General features: G+C 37.8%; 2 protein-coding genes across 3 annotated transcripts; one reads left to right on the forward strand and one right to left on the reverse strand.

Annotated features, from left to right (window-relative positions):
- The first annotated feature begins 686 nt into the window (after window positions 1-686).
- Window positions 687-8,661, forward strand: LOC113152968 (phospholipase A2 inhibitor and Ly6/PLAUR domain-containing protein-like). Of its 2 annotated transcripts, none has more exons than XM_026346525.1 (5): window positions 687-932; window positions 7,221-7,319; window positions 7,407-7,565; window positions 7,673-7,792; window positions 7,891-8,661. In XM_026346525.1, the coding sequence occupies exons 1-5, from the start codon at window positions 884-886 to the stop codon at window positions 8,109-8,111; spliced, it is 648 nt and encodes a 215-aa protein (XP_026202310.1). In that variant the 5' UTR covers window positions 687-883; the 3' UTR covers window positions 8,112-8,661. The 2 variants fall into 2 exon arrangements, with proteins under 2 accessions (XP_026202310.1, XP_026202311.1); XM_026346526.1 differs by lacking the exons at window positions 7,221-7,319; window positions 7,407-7,565; window positions 7,673-7,792; window positions 7,891-8,661 and adding exons at window positions 2,520-2,624; window positions 2,728-2,892; window positions 3,014-3,139; window positions 3,281-3,800 and having other exon boundaries at window positions 844-932.
- Window positions 8,662-10,916: 2,255 nt separating this feature from the next.
- LOC113151935 (interferon-induced protein with tetratricopeptide repeats 3-like) lies at window positions 10,917-13,773 on the reverse strand. Its single transcript, XM_026344801.1, has 2 exons — window positions 13,744-13,773; window positions 10,917-13,202 (listed from the first exon to the last, which is right to left on the reverse strand). The coding sequence occupies exons 1-2, from the start codon at window positions 13,746-13,748 to the stop codon at window positions 11,891-11,893; spliced, it is 1,317 nt and encodes a 438-aa protein (XP_026200586.1). The 5' UTR covers window positions 13,749-13,773; the 3' UTR covers window positions 10,917-11,890.
- Between the last annotated feature and the right edge of the window lie 761 nt (window positions 13,774-14,534).

The following is a 14,534-nucleotide window of genomic DNA, read 5'->3' on the forward strand; positions in this document are numbered from 1 at the left end:
ATCCAGCTGCTACGTTTACTTAAAGTACAACTTCTTCTGTTTATTACACAGGCTGCATGAATTAATCAGCACAGCTTCAACACTTTATGTCATGTTTCTGTAGCTGTACTGTAAGAGCTCTACTAAACAATAAAACCATCCTCTGTGCCTCATGTGTGTTTTGCTGTAACTACTGTATTTTGTTATTTGATATGTTTAAAGCACTTTGATGAAGCTTTTCTGATATAGGAGAATAATGTGGTCATTGGTTTTTCTCCTCTGTCACTGGACTTGGTGTCCACACAGTGATCTGAATTATCACAGTTTCAAATGAGAAATTGTTGATGTAAAATAAGAAGCTACTTGAAGCCACTCCTGCAAAAATATAAGAACTGTCCAGACCTACAGATTCATTTCCACAGAGCCCCCCCCCCCGACCCTACCCGTAGATTGAGCTTTGTGTCATTCACTTCATTGTCACCTTTACAAACTAAAATGTCCAAACAGTAATACTTTTACAGAGTCTGCTGTGTATTACATGAATAATTTCCACCTGTTTGTAGAATTATTTCATGTGAATTGATTTAAGACCTTTAGCCACCTCTCAGTAAAATCATCCACAGGAACAGCTCCAAAGGGAGAGCTTTTTATCACACTGTTTAATTCACATGATATGAGTGACTCATCAGAAAGAGGCTGGAGCTCATGTTTTGTGGTTTCTACAGACAATTATTTTGAATATGAAAGTGTGGGAACCTGAAAGTGTGACATGAAAGCGTGAGAAGAATCTACAGCCACTTTTTGTGCTACGTGCCATGTTTCCTGTGGTTTTCTTGCACCATAAAAGCATGCTCTTTACTTCTCTGTCGACACAGTAAGATCATCTGCACATTTACTCATCAGGATGAAGCTGATTCTGTCTCTCACTCTGATCTGGATGATCTCCAACACAGGTAACTCTACTCACTAACTAAAGAGTTAAATAGGTGTCACATTAAACAGTCAACTCAACTTTTAAGTTACTTCAGTTAGTTTTGAGTTGTTCTTTCACAAATCCAACATTAAAATTCTGTAGAATGCAAAGTTCTGGTTAAATAATTGAGAAGATTAAATGAATAAAATGATTCTGGTTCTTTTATCTGTGTGAAAGCAGCAGGAAAAGCTTGAACTTTAGCTCTATCATTTTCCACCTTTATTGACTTGAGCAACGTAACTCAACAACTTCATGACAGAGCTGCAGCAAAACTTAGATTTTAATTAATCAACAAACCTCTTGTACTTTTTTATGTGCAGCTTCAGAACTTATAAAATTTCAGTGTAAAATTAGTGTTTAGAGTCAGAGTCTGTAGATCAACTCTCTGTGCTGGTTAAACTGCTGCTGACAGGATTTTCATAATAAAATTAGTAATAATCAATAAACAAATACTCTGAGGAAGGTGGGATGGTATTTATTAAAAAATATTTGAGAGAAAGGTTTACAAAGTTACTTTCACTGCTGTCAAGCTATGAAAAATTATTTAATTTCAATTAATTACACGTGTATATTTTTGCTTGGAAAGTATTTCAACCTGAGGAATTTTGAAAATAATTTGAAAATAATTATTTTAATACAGAGTTGACATATGTGAATATTATCAGTATGTACATTATGCATTGCAATTTAATCTGTTAGTATGTTTGTGTGGAAATAATGTGACTGAAAATGTGAGAATATGTTGTACAGATGTTTTTACTGTGTTTTCTATTAGACTGTTTTTGTGGCATCTGTAGCTGAGTGAGACCTTTTTTTTTTTTTATACTTGACATAGATTTTGTAATGGATCACACAACCCACCTCCTTTTCTGACAGTATACGTACTGGTAAAGGAAATGTGGTGAACTACAACAGTTTGTCACGCTCTGCAAGAGTCTTATCCATGTAAAACTGTAAATGCTACTTAAATAAATTGATCATGTGTTCATTTAGTGAAACTCATTTGATAGTTAACTTTAGCATCAGTGTAGCCTCTGCTGTTTGATACTAACCTGCAGTAAACATCCACTAAAGCGGTCACAGCCAGTTTATTGAAGCTTTGAGTGTTTAAGTTTAAGTTTAGGTTCAGTTGATACAAGTGAGACCACTTTACAGACTTACAGGCTAACATCCACACGAGCAGGGTTAGAATTTGCAAACAACTACACTGTAAATATAGGAATATAGTATATATGTAGTATAGTAGTATAGACTAGCTGAGCAACTTAAGATGTACACATTCAGGTTGTGTATGCACCCGGGGAAGATATATATCCGTCTGTGTGTGTATTAATATATAGGTCTGTGTGTCCCCAACCTATAAAAACATTCCTGTTGGGGTCGTCTCATTTCATTAACACCAAACCAGCTGAAACTGATTAACATCCCCCTCTGCTACTGTAGTGACAGTTAATATTCCAGAAGTTTAATTGACTGTGATTAAAAAGTGTTCTTTACATGTTTTGTATTTGTAGAAACACTGTATATTAATATTAATTTATGGGTGATTTTTTTTTCAACATTTCAGCTGAATCTCTGAAGTGTTATTATAGAAAACTTTCCAGTCCAGATCCTCCAGTCCTACGTACCTGTGGCTCTGCTGATGGTTGTTGTGCAACAATTGCTGTTCAAGGTAAAACATACAAAACACTCAAATATACAGTTTGTTTCCATCAGTATTTTATTTAGTGTTAAATAAGTTCTCTTGTTTGAGAAAATGTGGTTTGATTTTATAGATAATCTTGAAAGACAGGATAGATCACAGCTCATAAAGGGGTGTCTGCCGCCGTTTCTCTGTGATCTGGACAATCAGATTTTGTCCTTCAGTGATTCTGAAAGAACTGTGGCAGCTTCTGTTCACTGCTGTAAAACCGATGGCTGCAACATACAGGATAAACCATGTAAGTAAACATGAACTCAGTTAATTAAAATCATCAGTATTAGTCCCAGTTGACCACAGTAAAGAACAAAGACAAACGTCTGTCCTGTTGTTGTCCTGTCTCTTTGTCTGTTCTGTTTCAGTCCCTGGTCACGGCAAAAAAAATGGACACAAGTGTCCAACCTGCACTAGGAATCCTGATGGTGAATGGTTCTGTAACAGCACAGTGGAGTGTGTGGGAGTGCAGGACCGCTGCATTGCTGTAAATGGTAAGACCTCATGCTGCATACTGGTTACAGACTTACACCATTTGTTAATGATGCCATAAAGTGTCCATTGTCATTTCTTCTTTTTGAAATTATTATTTGTTCAAATCTGATTAATACAGCTGTGATTTTTATCATCCACAGTGGGAGATGACTACATTACTCCTGTCCTTGGCTGTGTATCTGCAAAGACATGTGAAGTTTTCTCTATAGTATCTGATTTGTTGGTCCATTTTGTCGGTAACATCACACCAAGCGTTGCTGGATCCAGCTTCTGTAATTCAGCCTGGATGATCAACCCCGGCATTGTGCCGCTGCTGCTTGGTCTTTTTGCTCTTTTTGTATTTTAGAACAAAATCCAGAGAGTGACACAGACGGGAGTGATAATAAATTCAACAGGACTATTAAAGTTACCTGAGAGTGTTGTTGCTGTTGTTTGTGTAATCTGATGAAATATTATTGATTCTTTTTTTTTAAATACAGTGTTAAAACATTTATTATTTGTTAAAAGCAAATTCCTTTAAAAAAGGAAAATGTATCCTACGTTTTTAGCTGTTGTAAAATCTTCTTTTTGATGTTCAAACCACTTTAATAAAGCTTTTCTGATATATATAAAATAATGTGTTTCCTGGATATAATACAGCCCACAACTGACACATGAACACACAGTGCATAACAGTTTATGATCAAAACTTTATTTAATCCTTTTTCATTGCAGACAAACAAACGATAATGTTGAAATTAAATTGTCTTTAACAGGAGAGACCTGGAAAACACAACACAGATACAAATAGAATAATACAAACAACATAAAGTTAACTCTGAGATACTACAGCCGTCTAGCGCTCTCTTCTGCTTTGTTTCTGGCAAAGTTTAAATCTTAAAAATTTAATTTCCTGTTTTCCTAACCTCAACATGTTTTGTAAATGGATAGTTCATTAAATAAAATAAAAAATATCTTAATGTAATTGTACTTCTTTCCAACAAAACAAAAATAAACATGAATTTATTGTTATTTATAGCTATGATGAGCTATGACTAAGAGCTATGCTTCGATTTTAATGGTCCGGGCCCTCTTGACATCAAGTTTTGCTGTATCGGCCCCTGAACTAAAATGAGTTTGACACCCCTGCTCTAAAGGGAGTTTTTCCTCTACACTGTTGCCTAAAGCTTGCTCAAATGGGATTGTTGGGTTTTCTATATCAATCTTTGTATAAGAATATTCTGTAAGGTCCCAAACCTTAAACACTGTAAACTGTCTTGGGATGACCTCTATTGTGATTTGACACTATACAAATAAAATTGAAATATATTGAATTGAACTTTTTCATCAGTAGCATCAGAAGATTTCAGGTAGAGAAAGAGAAAGACTGTAGCTATTACTGTTTGACAGGCTGCTGGTCTTTGTCTGCTGCTGTGTATCACAACATAGTTTTTTGATATGATGATATGAAGCTTGATATTCAACCTTGGTAACTGGCCTGAGACATGTTAACCCTCTACTGGACTGTAGACGTGTCTTTACTGTATCAATCCTCTTTTTGACTCTTTATTCACTAGTTCAGTCTAAATACAGTGATTCCACACATTTCAAACATCTTCATCATGTTAAAATTCAACTTGTATATATTCAACATTCTGAACCAATAAAGACAAAGTTTGTGTTTCTTTACTATCTAAATTATGACCTGAGCTTAGTCTATAATAGAAACTCACACCAAGATATCTAAACTGTTCCAGTTATACAACCACAAACAACCACGTTTTTCCTTTGTGGTGAGTAAATGTGTCAGAGAAACTACACCTAAGTTTTTTTTGGTTTCTTTGAACAGACGCCATTCACTACTGTCCAATCAGAGCTTTTTGTACGTCTAGTCTCCTTTTTTGGTGACATTTCTTTTCAAACCCCTCCTTTATGTTAAACACACACCTCTGATTGTTTTTAACTGTTAAACCACAGATGATGTCAAAACTTCAACATAGGCCGGAACATGTGTGTGTGTGTTGCTGAAGCACATTTCTCACACTTTTCTGTCAATTTAGAAGCTGCAACAAGGCAAAAACAATTTGCATCTGTGATGATGAAGGTTTTTATATGGAAGGTTATGACATGCAAGAAAGTTCCATTGTCAGCTGTTGGACCTATAGTTTAAGACATTTAAATAGAACTACATCTCGTTCATTATTAATTTTTTTATTTTACAGCATACAGCATACACTGAAATATATAAATATTATACAAATATAAAAGGGAGTCATACTGCAAAACCTCTCAATTCAGTATCATTTCCTGTTAACGCACAGAACTGTGTTTTAAAGTCTATTTATTTAAATTAAAATTCTTTTATTTATTAAAGTCAGCTCAAAATGTTAAGTTTTATGTTCAAATGGTTTCAACTTGATATAATTAATTGTTCTTCCATGAGGTCTTTTGACTTGAAATGATAAAATAAATTCTCAAAGGGGAGTTTTGGATGTTGCACAACGTTGCCACAACCACTATTGCGCAAAGAGGATGTAAGAACCCAATACACACTCAGGGATTCAAGAGCAGGAGACAAACAGGATAGGCAGTGCCGAACAAATCGTAGGAGAAACAGAGACACACTAGCAACAAACAATAGACACGAGGGAACGGAGACAGACTGAGGTGGAACTGAGTGGTGGAACTCCTCTGCTGGCAGGGATGAGAACTGCAGGGACACCTATAGACACGAGCTGAAAGAACACAAAGACACAAGAGCAAAAATAATAGGCAGAAAAAGAAAAAGAAGAAAAAACCCAACTTCTGAAAGAGGATTGGCTGAATGAACCGACTGTTGAAAACAACCACAGGAAAACTCCTGATTGTCTGCATATTAAACATGTGTTCAAACATGTTTTACTGTTTGTATGAAAGATCAAGAGCCGTAGGACAGACAGACTCACTGAAAATAGTTCATACAGCTGTATGAACGTGTCTATACACAACCAGAGAATCGGCTGCTCATCATTTTAAAATGCTGTCAGGTCTTCTCATGTATTAGGCTACAGCACAGATAGATGTGTGGCTGTGATGAGTGAAACCTCTGTAGTGAGAGAATCCATCTGGGTTAAATGTGACTTTCTAAGTTCTCAGAAAACACGTTGTATGTGTGTATTTGAAAAATTTCTCAAACCAGACAGAATATTAATATGGTGCAATTTTATAAATGTGTTATATATAAAAATAATAATCTTACATGCATAATCTTCGTGCACGTAAACCACAATGTGTGTGCACATCTCAGACACCCAGATGAAAGGGTCTGAGTTTATACAGAGTAACGAAGCACAAAATGCTGAGACCTCAATCTGGTTTGACTTTGACACAAAGTGTGAAACCTGATTTTGCTTTTTGATGAGGATGTCATATTCTGGTGATCATCATGTAACCTGACTCTCACTGTGACAAAGTTCGACCAGTAGTCTACCTGGTTTCAAATCAGCCTAAAACGATAACAACCAGCTTTCTATTCTAGTGGCATTTGGTGGCACTCACTCTCATCTAATTGATCTAACAGCAGTAACATTTTCAAATAAGCGTTAATGTGGGTTGTGGCAGTGCTATGTTCTGGGGCTGCTGCAGTTGGTCAGGTCCAGGTTCAGCAATGTTATGTGTCCAAAGAATGAGGTCAGCTGACGACCTGAATACACTGAATGACCAGATTATTCCATCAATAGATTTTTTTATTTATAGCCTGATGACACGGACATGTTCCAAGATGATAATACCAGAGATGACTTCACTTGATTTCAGAGTGGGGAGGAACAATTATTAGATGTAAAAGACTGTTGAACTGTTTTCAGGGTTCAGATTGCGCAGCGCTCTCCACCTCTTCGCCTCAGTGTTCCCCTGGAAGAGTTGGAGGAGGTGTCTGGGGAGAGGGAAAGCTGGGCATCCCTGCTTAGACTGCTGCCCCTGGGACCTGGCCCCAGATAAGCAGAGAAAGATGGATGGGTGGATTCTGGACATATAGTTTATGACACTTGTACAAATTTATTTCCTGTTCAGTATTTATACAATACATATTATAATTTATTTATCACTTTTTCCTCTTTGCAGTTGAAACTCTCCAGTGTTATGAACGTGGAGACCAGTCCGCTGACCCGGTCCTGAAAACCTGTGGCTCAGATGAATTGTGTGTAACAACTGCTTCTATAGGTAAAAAGTAGTAGAACATAAGTTTCCATATATGTTTGACTCTGGATTAGATGAGCCCGCTCATGGTTTTCATGTCTGTTTTATTAGAAGAGAGAGGGGGACACAGACGAGAAACTATGTTCCAAGCCTGTCTGCCATCTTCTCTCTGCGCTGCAAACAATCAGATTTTGTCCTACAGTGATTCGATTAGCACTGTAGCTGTTAAATGCTGTAAGACAGATGGCTGCAACAATCAGAACATACCATGTAAGTAAATATCATGTCAGTTAATGAAATACATCAGTATTAGTGTGCTGTTCACCACAGTGATGAACAATGACGGGAAAACGTGTTCTGTTGTTGTTCTGTTTCAGACCCTGACCTGGGCCAAAAGAATGGCCTCACGTGTCCCGTCTGCACTAGTCCTGTGGATAAAGTTTGTAATGGCACAGCAGAGTGTGTGGGAGTGCAGAACCGCTGCCTCGAAGCAAATTGTGAGTCCTCACACAATGTGTTACTGCTGCCTTAACGATATCATTTCTTCTTTCATTGGATAAATTCTGACTAATACATTGATGTTTCTTATCCATAGCTCAAATGGTTGGTGGAGTGTCTTTTCCTTATCTTGGCTGTGTATCTTCAAACGTATGTGATCTCCTTTCTCAGCTGAAAGTCAGAACTGATGTGGCTGCTGTTTTTAATCTCAAGATTACACCAAGAGGTAGTAAAACCATCTTCTGTAATTCAGCCTGGATGGTCAAAGTCGGCGTTGTGCCTTTGCTGCTTGGTCTCTTTGCTCTTTTTGTGTTTTAGAGCAAAGTGTAGCAGAGCTGAGAGACAAAATAAACTGAGCAAAATAAACGGTTATATTTACAAGGTGACGCATTCTTTAAACATTTATTACAACACAATGACCATTTTTTAGCATTTCTAACAGAAAAGTTGGTTGAAATGGAAAATAAATCTCGAGAGAAGCATTTTTCATCATTATTACATGTGCTCACATAAAAAACAGCTAGAACCTTTTCTGTCTCTTCACTATTCAGGCTACATGAATTAATACTGAACAAACTGTTTGTGTCGATATGTTTAGTTAGTGCTTTTCTGCTTTTGAGACCAATTTGTGTGCGTTAGTTTCTTATGTTCATTTTCCACCTTCAGTTCAAACAACAGCATGGAAATAAGACCCAACGCTACAACGGTTAAATAGACACATTTATATCAGGATTGTTCAGAAACTATTTTTGCTAAAGAGGTCTTTCAGTAGAATAAAACCATTGTTGTTCTGTGTTTCAATCTTATTTTGCTGTAACTGTCTGGTGAAATATCTTTAATAAAGCTTTTCTGACTAAGGAGAATCCTGGTTCCTGATTTGTCTCTGCTCTGTTTGACTCTTAGGTCTTTTAGCACTGATCAGATCTAATGTTTTGGTGGACAGAGGGCAGCATGGCAGGAATGTAAAACTCACTGTTTAATGCCTAACATCCTCTTATGTTGTGGCTGATCAATGTATAAATCTCAGTGTCATCTACTTTATTCATTTTTACTGCAGGTAAATTAAAAAATGTCTTTTTTAACAAAGACCAGCACAAGAGAGCAGTGATATTCAAGTTCAAACCAACTGAAATAGTAAAAAGTTCTCTGTTTTCAGAAATCAGTATGATGAGCTCAGAGAGAATAAAAATGAAACACAGAGAGTGTAGACAGAAGTGAAAATGTTTTTTCTGTGTTTTCCACAAGCTGAATGAATGAACCGTCATGAAATTTGAGCTCCTCAGTCTGGTTTCTGTTTCTACCATTATCCTGGTTAAAGACAGAGCCTTTTTTCCATCAAGACTCTGGGGCTTTGACATGTGGTCATGTGTATATGTGGGGGTTTGTGCCTTAAACCACATTTCCTATGATCTTATTATGTTAAAAAAATAAACTACCACTTACACAGTTGCCTGTCACTGTAGACTAAGTGATCATGATCTGTTCTAGTTGTTTTAAGAACTAAGAACAGTGTTGCACAACCCTTAGCCTTAGGCTCTTCCTGTGTATTCTTGATTCCTGTTAACTTACAGAGCTGTGGTTAATTTAAAGTAGGCTCAAAATGTTAAGTTTGTTTCAACTTGAAACGATGAATTGATTGTCCATGAGGTCTTTTGACATGAAATTATAAAATGTATTTTCAAAGGGGAGTTTTGGATGTTGCACAACGTTGCCACTGTTACACACAGAGGTTCTGCTGGTTGAATGCCCTTTTGTATTTTAGAGCGTAGTGTAGCAGAGCTGAGAGATAAAATAAACTGAGCAGGACTGTTAGATTTACAAGGTGACACATTCTTTTAACATTTATTAAAACACATTGACCACAAGTTGGTTAAAAATGGAAAATAAATCTTCAGAGAGACTAAAACCTTTTCAGCATTATTACATTTGCTGACTGTTGAAAACATCCACAGGGAAAAACCTGATTGTCTGCATATTAAACGTGTCCAATCATGTTTTACTGTTTGTAAGAAAAATCAAGAGCTGTAGAACAGACAGACTCACTGAAAATAGTTCATACAGCTGTATGAACGTGTCTATACACAACCAGAGAATCGGCTGCTCATCATTTTAAAATGCTGTCAGGTCTTCTCATGTGTTACCACAGTTCTGTAAGTTAACAGGAATCAAGAGTTCACATAAAAAATGCAGAGAGGTGCATTAAGGTACATTCTTATGATGAAAGGGTGATAGAATGACGTGTATAGATAAGATAAGATACGTTTTATTTATCATATGCACAATTATACATAGTACAGTTTACAATGAAATGTGCTGATGTCCCTGCTTCCTTTTACGTAATGAGACAAAACAAGTAGAAATCAAGGACAGAAGTCAGAGGTAAAATATACAGGATAACTGTACAAACCTGTACGTACCCATGTATACAAATACACATACATCTGCACATACCATATGTGTGCCCATACATACTTACATACATACACACATACTGTACATGCATAAATATATAAACATATATATACACCCTCGGATATCTCTATGCACCGGCACCTAAATGTAAAACTCACTGTTTAGCTCAGAGAGAATAATAGAGAGAATAAAAATGAAACACAGAGAGTGTAGACAGAAGTGAAAATGTTTTTCTGTGTTTTCCACAAGCATTTGTAGGTGGTGTCTCAGCTCTGGTTAACATCATGACTTCATTAGCCAGTTGACACATGAGAGCATGTTAGGGTCTGAGACACTTATGTTGTACCGTGGTGACTGTTGTTTCCAGCTGTGAAAACTGGAAAAGTACAGAACAGTGTGTGTGTACAGGCGTTGATCTTATCTCGTCTGGATCTTATCTCGTCTGGATTACTGCAATGCACTGCTGATGGGTTTACCGGCATCCACGACCAAACCCCTCCAGATGATCCAAAATGCAGCAGCACGCCTCATTTTCAATCAACCAAAAAGGTCTCATGTCACACCGCTCTTCAGATCTTTGCACTGGCTTCCTGTGGCTGCAAGGATCAAGTTCAAAGCTCTGTCTCTTGCCTACAGAGTGGTTAACTCCACATTTTATCTCAGTTCAATCTACATCCCCTCCCGTCCACTGAGCTCTACCAGGGAACGTCGTCTGGTGGTACCATCACGTGATCCCATGATGGTGAAATGAGCTGCCTATCTCTGCACGCTCAGCCACCTCACTTGCAATATTTAAACTGCTGAAAACAGAACTCTTCCGCATCTTCCTATGCACTTAAAAAAATAAATAAATAAAAAACTTTTCTACTCTTTTTGTACTCACATCTCTTGAAACAGAAACACTTGTGTGATGTCCAAACCACGTTACACGCTTTTCTGATATAGGAAATATATATATATATATGGAATAATGTGGTTCCTGGTAACATCACCTGGTGATTATGGTGGTTTTAATGCAGACCTGCAGAGAGCAGTGAATAATGTAAGACTTTTAGACATCTCTCATACACCACAGAAGGTAATAAAAATCCAATTCATTAAACATGTAAACTACCCAAAGTGTGACACTGTGCAGTTCTAGAAGGTGTAAAGCATATAACTGAAGATGCATGAAATATAAAAACATTGGGCCTCATGCAAAAACATTTTCGAATTCTTACCTGAGATTCAAAAGTTTTAAATTGGTTCTCACCATAAGTCAGACCAGAGTCACTCAACTCTCTTAAGTGTTTAGATTAGTGTCAACTGATGCTGTGTGCCTATGAGATTTTATTATTAGCATAGTTAAAGGCCCTGATTCATAAAAAGACAATTTTCATACCTCAGAGTTTGGTGTCTGGATTCAGCAACAAATTAAACAGTAATGAGACGCTGTGTCTCAGTTTCTCAGTGCTGTGCTGAGAAACAAAGACGGAACAGGTCAGGTTCAAGTTAGATGCCAATAAACATCTTTCTGAAGTAAAGTGGCCCCAGATTAAAAAGCAACAGGACAACAATAATTCAGATATTAAAATAGAGGTGTAAGAGGAAACAAACTCTACTTGGTGCAATGAAAGCCTATGAAATTAACATGCTTCTGTTTGCAGAGCTGAGTGTATTCACTTGGACACTACAGCACAGTTTCTTCAGTGATGGAGGTTTTTCAGAAACTCTTCTATTGCTCCACACATCCGGTTCTTGTTTCTTTCTCTGATCCTCTCCAGAATTCTGACGCTGTCCTCATGATAGTACGATTGTTGTGGTATCGCTGCTGCTCTCATGTGATATTCTATTGACCTGTAACTGTCCTTTTGACTGAACTGTAAATATTTTGCGTAGTAGTTGTAAAGCATCTGTGCCTCGTCGGGATCCAGATCACTTTCTAGCAGTTCTTCATACATCTGGGCAGCTGCAGCCTGGCTGTAATTTGTTTGGCTAAATATGTTTGCAAGGGAGATTTTGCTTTTAAGTGACGAGTGAGGGTAAAGAGAAATCACTTCCTTATGGAGACTGACTGCTCGCTCGATCATGCTGTGCTCCAGGGGATTGTCCTTCTGTAAAAAGATCCTCATTTTGTAGCAGGTTGCAGCACATCTCTTCAGATAACGTTCGTGTGGATGTCTTTCCACAGCCTCCTCTGCCAAATCTGTAGCCTCATCCATAGAGACGTAGATCCTAAACAGCTTTAGTAACGGTTTTAAACCACTGTAGCTGCTGACAGGCTTTGTTAAAACCCTTCTGGCTAACAAACGTGCTTCTTTTTCAATGTTTTTCCCCTTCTTAGCACATGCCTCAAGGTACAGAGCAGCAAGGTACAAGTTGTCTGGATCATGGTCCTTCGCAATTTTCATTTTCTCTGTGATGTCTGTCCCCAGCATTGTTTTATGGTGTTTAAAGCTACTCACTAATGCAAAGACATGGCTGGTCTGCCAGTCCACCATGTCCGGCTGCATCCTGATGGCTCTCTGAAAGTAATCTGTAGCCAGCAGCTTCTGGTCTCTGCTGAACTTCATCAGGGTCCAGGCTTTTTCAGCATAGATCTCTGGATGCAGCTCGTCCTGGGATGGAGGTGGGTATTCATTCATCAGGGCGTCGACCTTTGACAGGTACGCCTGACTGTCTGCCTCTTCTCCCAGCTGGTGGTGCAGCCAAGCCAGGTTCCCATAGTTCACCATCAACCAGGGTCCATCCTCTGAGACAGTGTTTCTGATCTGGCGAAAGGCCTCTGCAGCCTTGCTGAAGAAACACCGGGCAACACTTGTGAACCCCAGCTGGAAGTGAGTGTATCCCTGCAGGTTGAAAATGTGACCCAGCCAGCTGTATCCCTCCTCTGTGCCGATGTCCTCCAAATTTTCTCTTAGATGGAACAGTTTGGATCTACTGGGGCCCAGATCCCAGGTGAAGTGACACTGCAGGGCTTCCAGTCTGGACTCCAGTGTCGACCGACTCTGAGCAGCACTGATGATGAAAATTACAAAGAGGAAATCACATTGCTTGTGCACTAATGTTATATACTGTAAAATTTCTTGTTTCAGTCTTAACATTTAATATAAGATGTCACTGTGGATTTTAGTTTTTGAGGAATACCGTGTGTGTTTAATGCCCTGCGGTGTCTGTTAAGCTATTATGTTGCTCTGCCACTGACCTCCACTGCCTACGTAGGTCTACATAGGCCATCATGCCTTTGTTTTTTCTGAGATACTGTATTGTAGAGCCCAAAAACAAATTTCATATAAGGGTCGAATAAAATCTATATAATGTCTATTTAACACTGAATGAAAGAGCAGGGACAACAATAAAGAAATAGTAAATAGAAGAAAGAACTGATAAAAAGCAAAGTATGAGACAGGAGAAATGGGAGAAGTAACTAAATTAACAGTGGAAGAAGTGGCAGAAGATCATGAAGAACGTCACGATCTGAAAGTCACACAAAATGAAGTCAGTAACATAATAACAATGTTACTGATTATAGATATGAAATGAGAAAGCAGCGACTCACCTCATTACCCTGCTGTCACTGGAACTCAACAGTTTCTGAATGTAACTCTGGTTTGTGCTTTTTATGTGTCTATGTGCTTTGGGTGCAGCACCATAAAATCACTAATGTTTAACTAATGTGCTGTGTAAGTGACGAAATGTTCTGGATGGAGCCTAAATGATCTTATCTGTAAAGAAATTTAACAGTAAGTTAAGCCAGGTTTTAATCATAAAGAACTTATTCACACCCCCCACTGCAGAATAAGATCAATACTGACAAACTCCCCTTTCTCACCTGCTCGAGCATTGTGATGTGCAGCTGTTAGATGGAGTCAACATAATGGTTTAGGGAGCACAGAACCAGACATTCTCAATGAAGGGGCCAATAGACTAAAGTCCGTTTGAGGTTGTGAGTCATAATGTTGGAGTCAAATTTGAGTTGTAAGTCATTAAGTCCAAGTCCAGTATTCTCATCGGGCCATTTATTTATTTCTACATAAGGTAGTTGCAAGATAAGGCCGTGATAGCTTGCAATAAAATAATACATGTCATTTAAAAGATAAATAGCACTATAAATGTATAAATCCAGACACATGTGAAAATGTGCCACATTCCAGCTTAACAAGAGAGCCAAGACCAAAGACTGTAAATCAGTCAGCCAGAAAGACTGGAAACACTGGAAACACTGGCTCAAACACGAGGACAGTATGACTGAGACCATTTCTGGAATTATATCTACAAAAATAAAATTTTCCCATGTTGCAATTAGAGTATTTTTTTTTTGTAAAGTAGTATTTATTCATAAATTTAACT

This window comes from Anabas testudineus, chromosome 4 (assembly GCF_900324465.2).
Source record: "Anabas testudineus chromosome 4, fAnaTes1.2, whole genome shotgun sequence".
Classification (NCBI taxonomy): domain Eukaryota; kingdom Metazoa; phylum Chordata; class Actinopteri; order Anabantiformes; family Anabantidae; genus Anabas; species Anabas testudineus.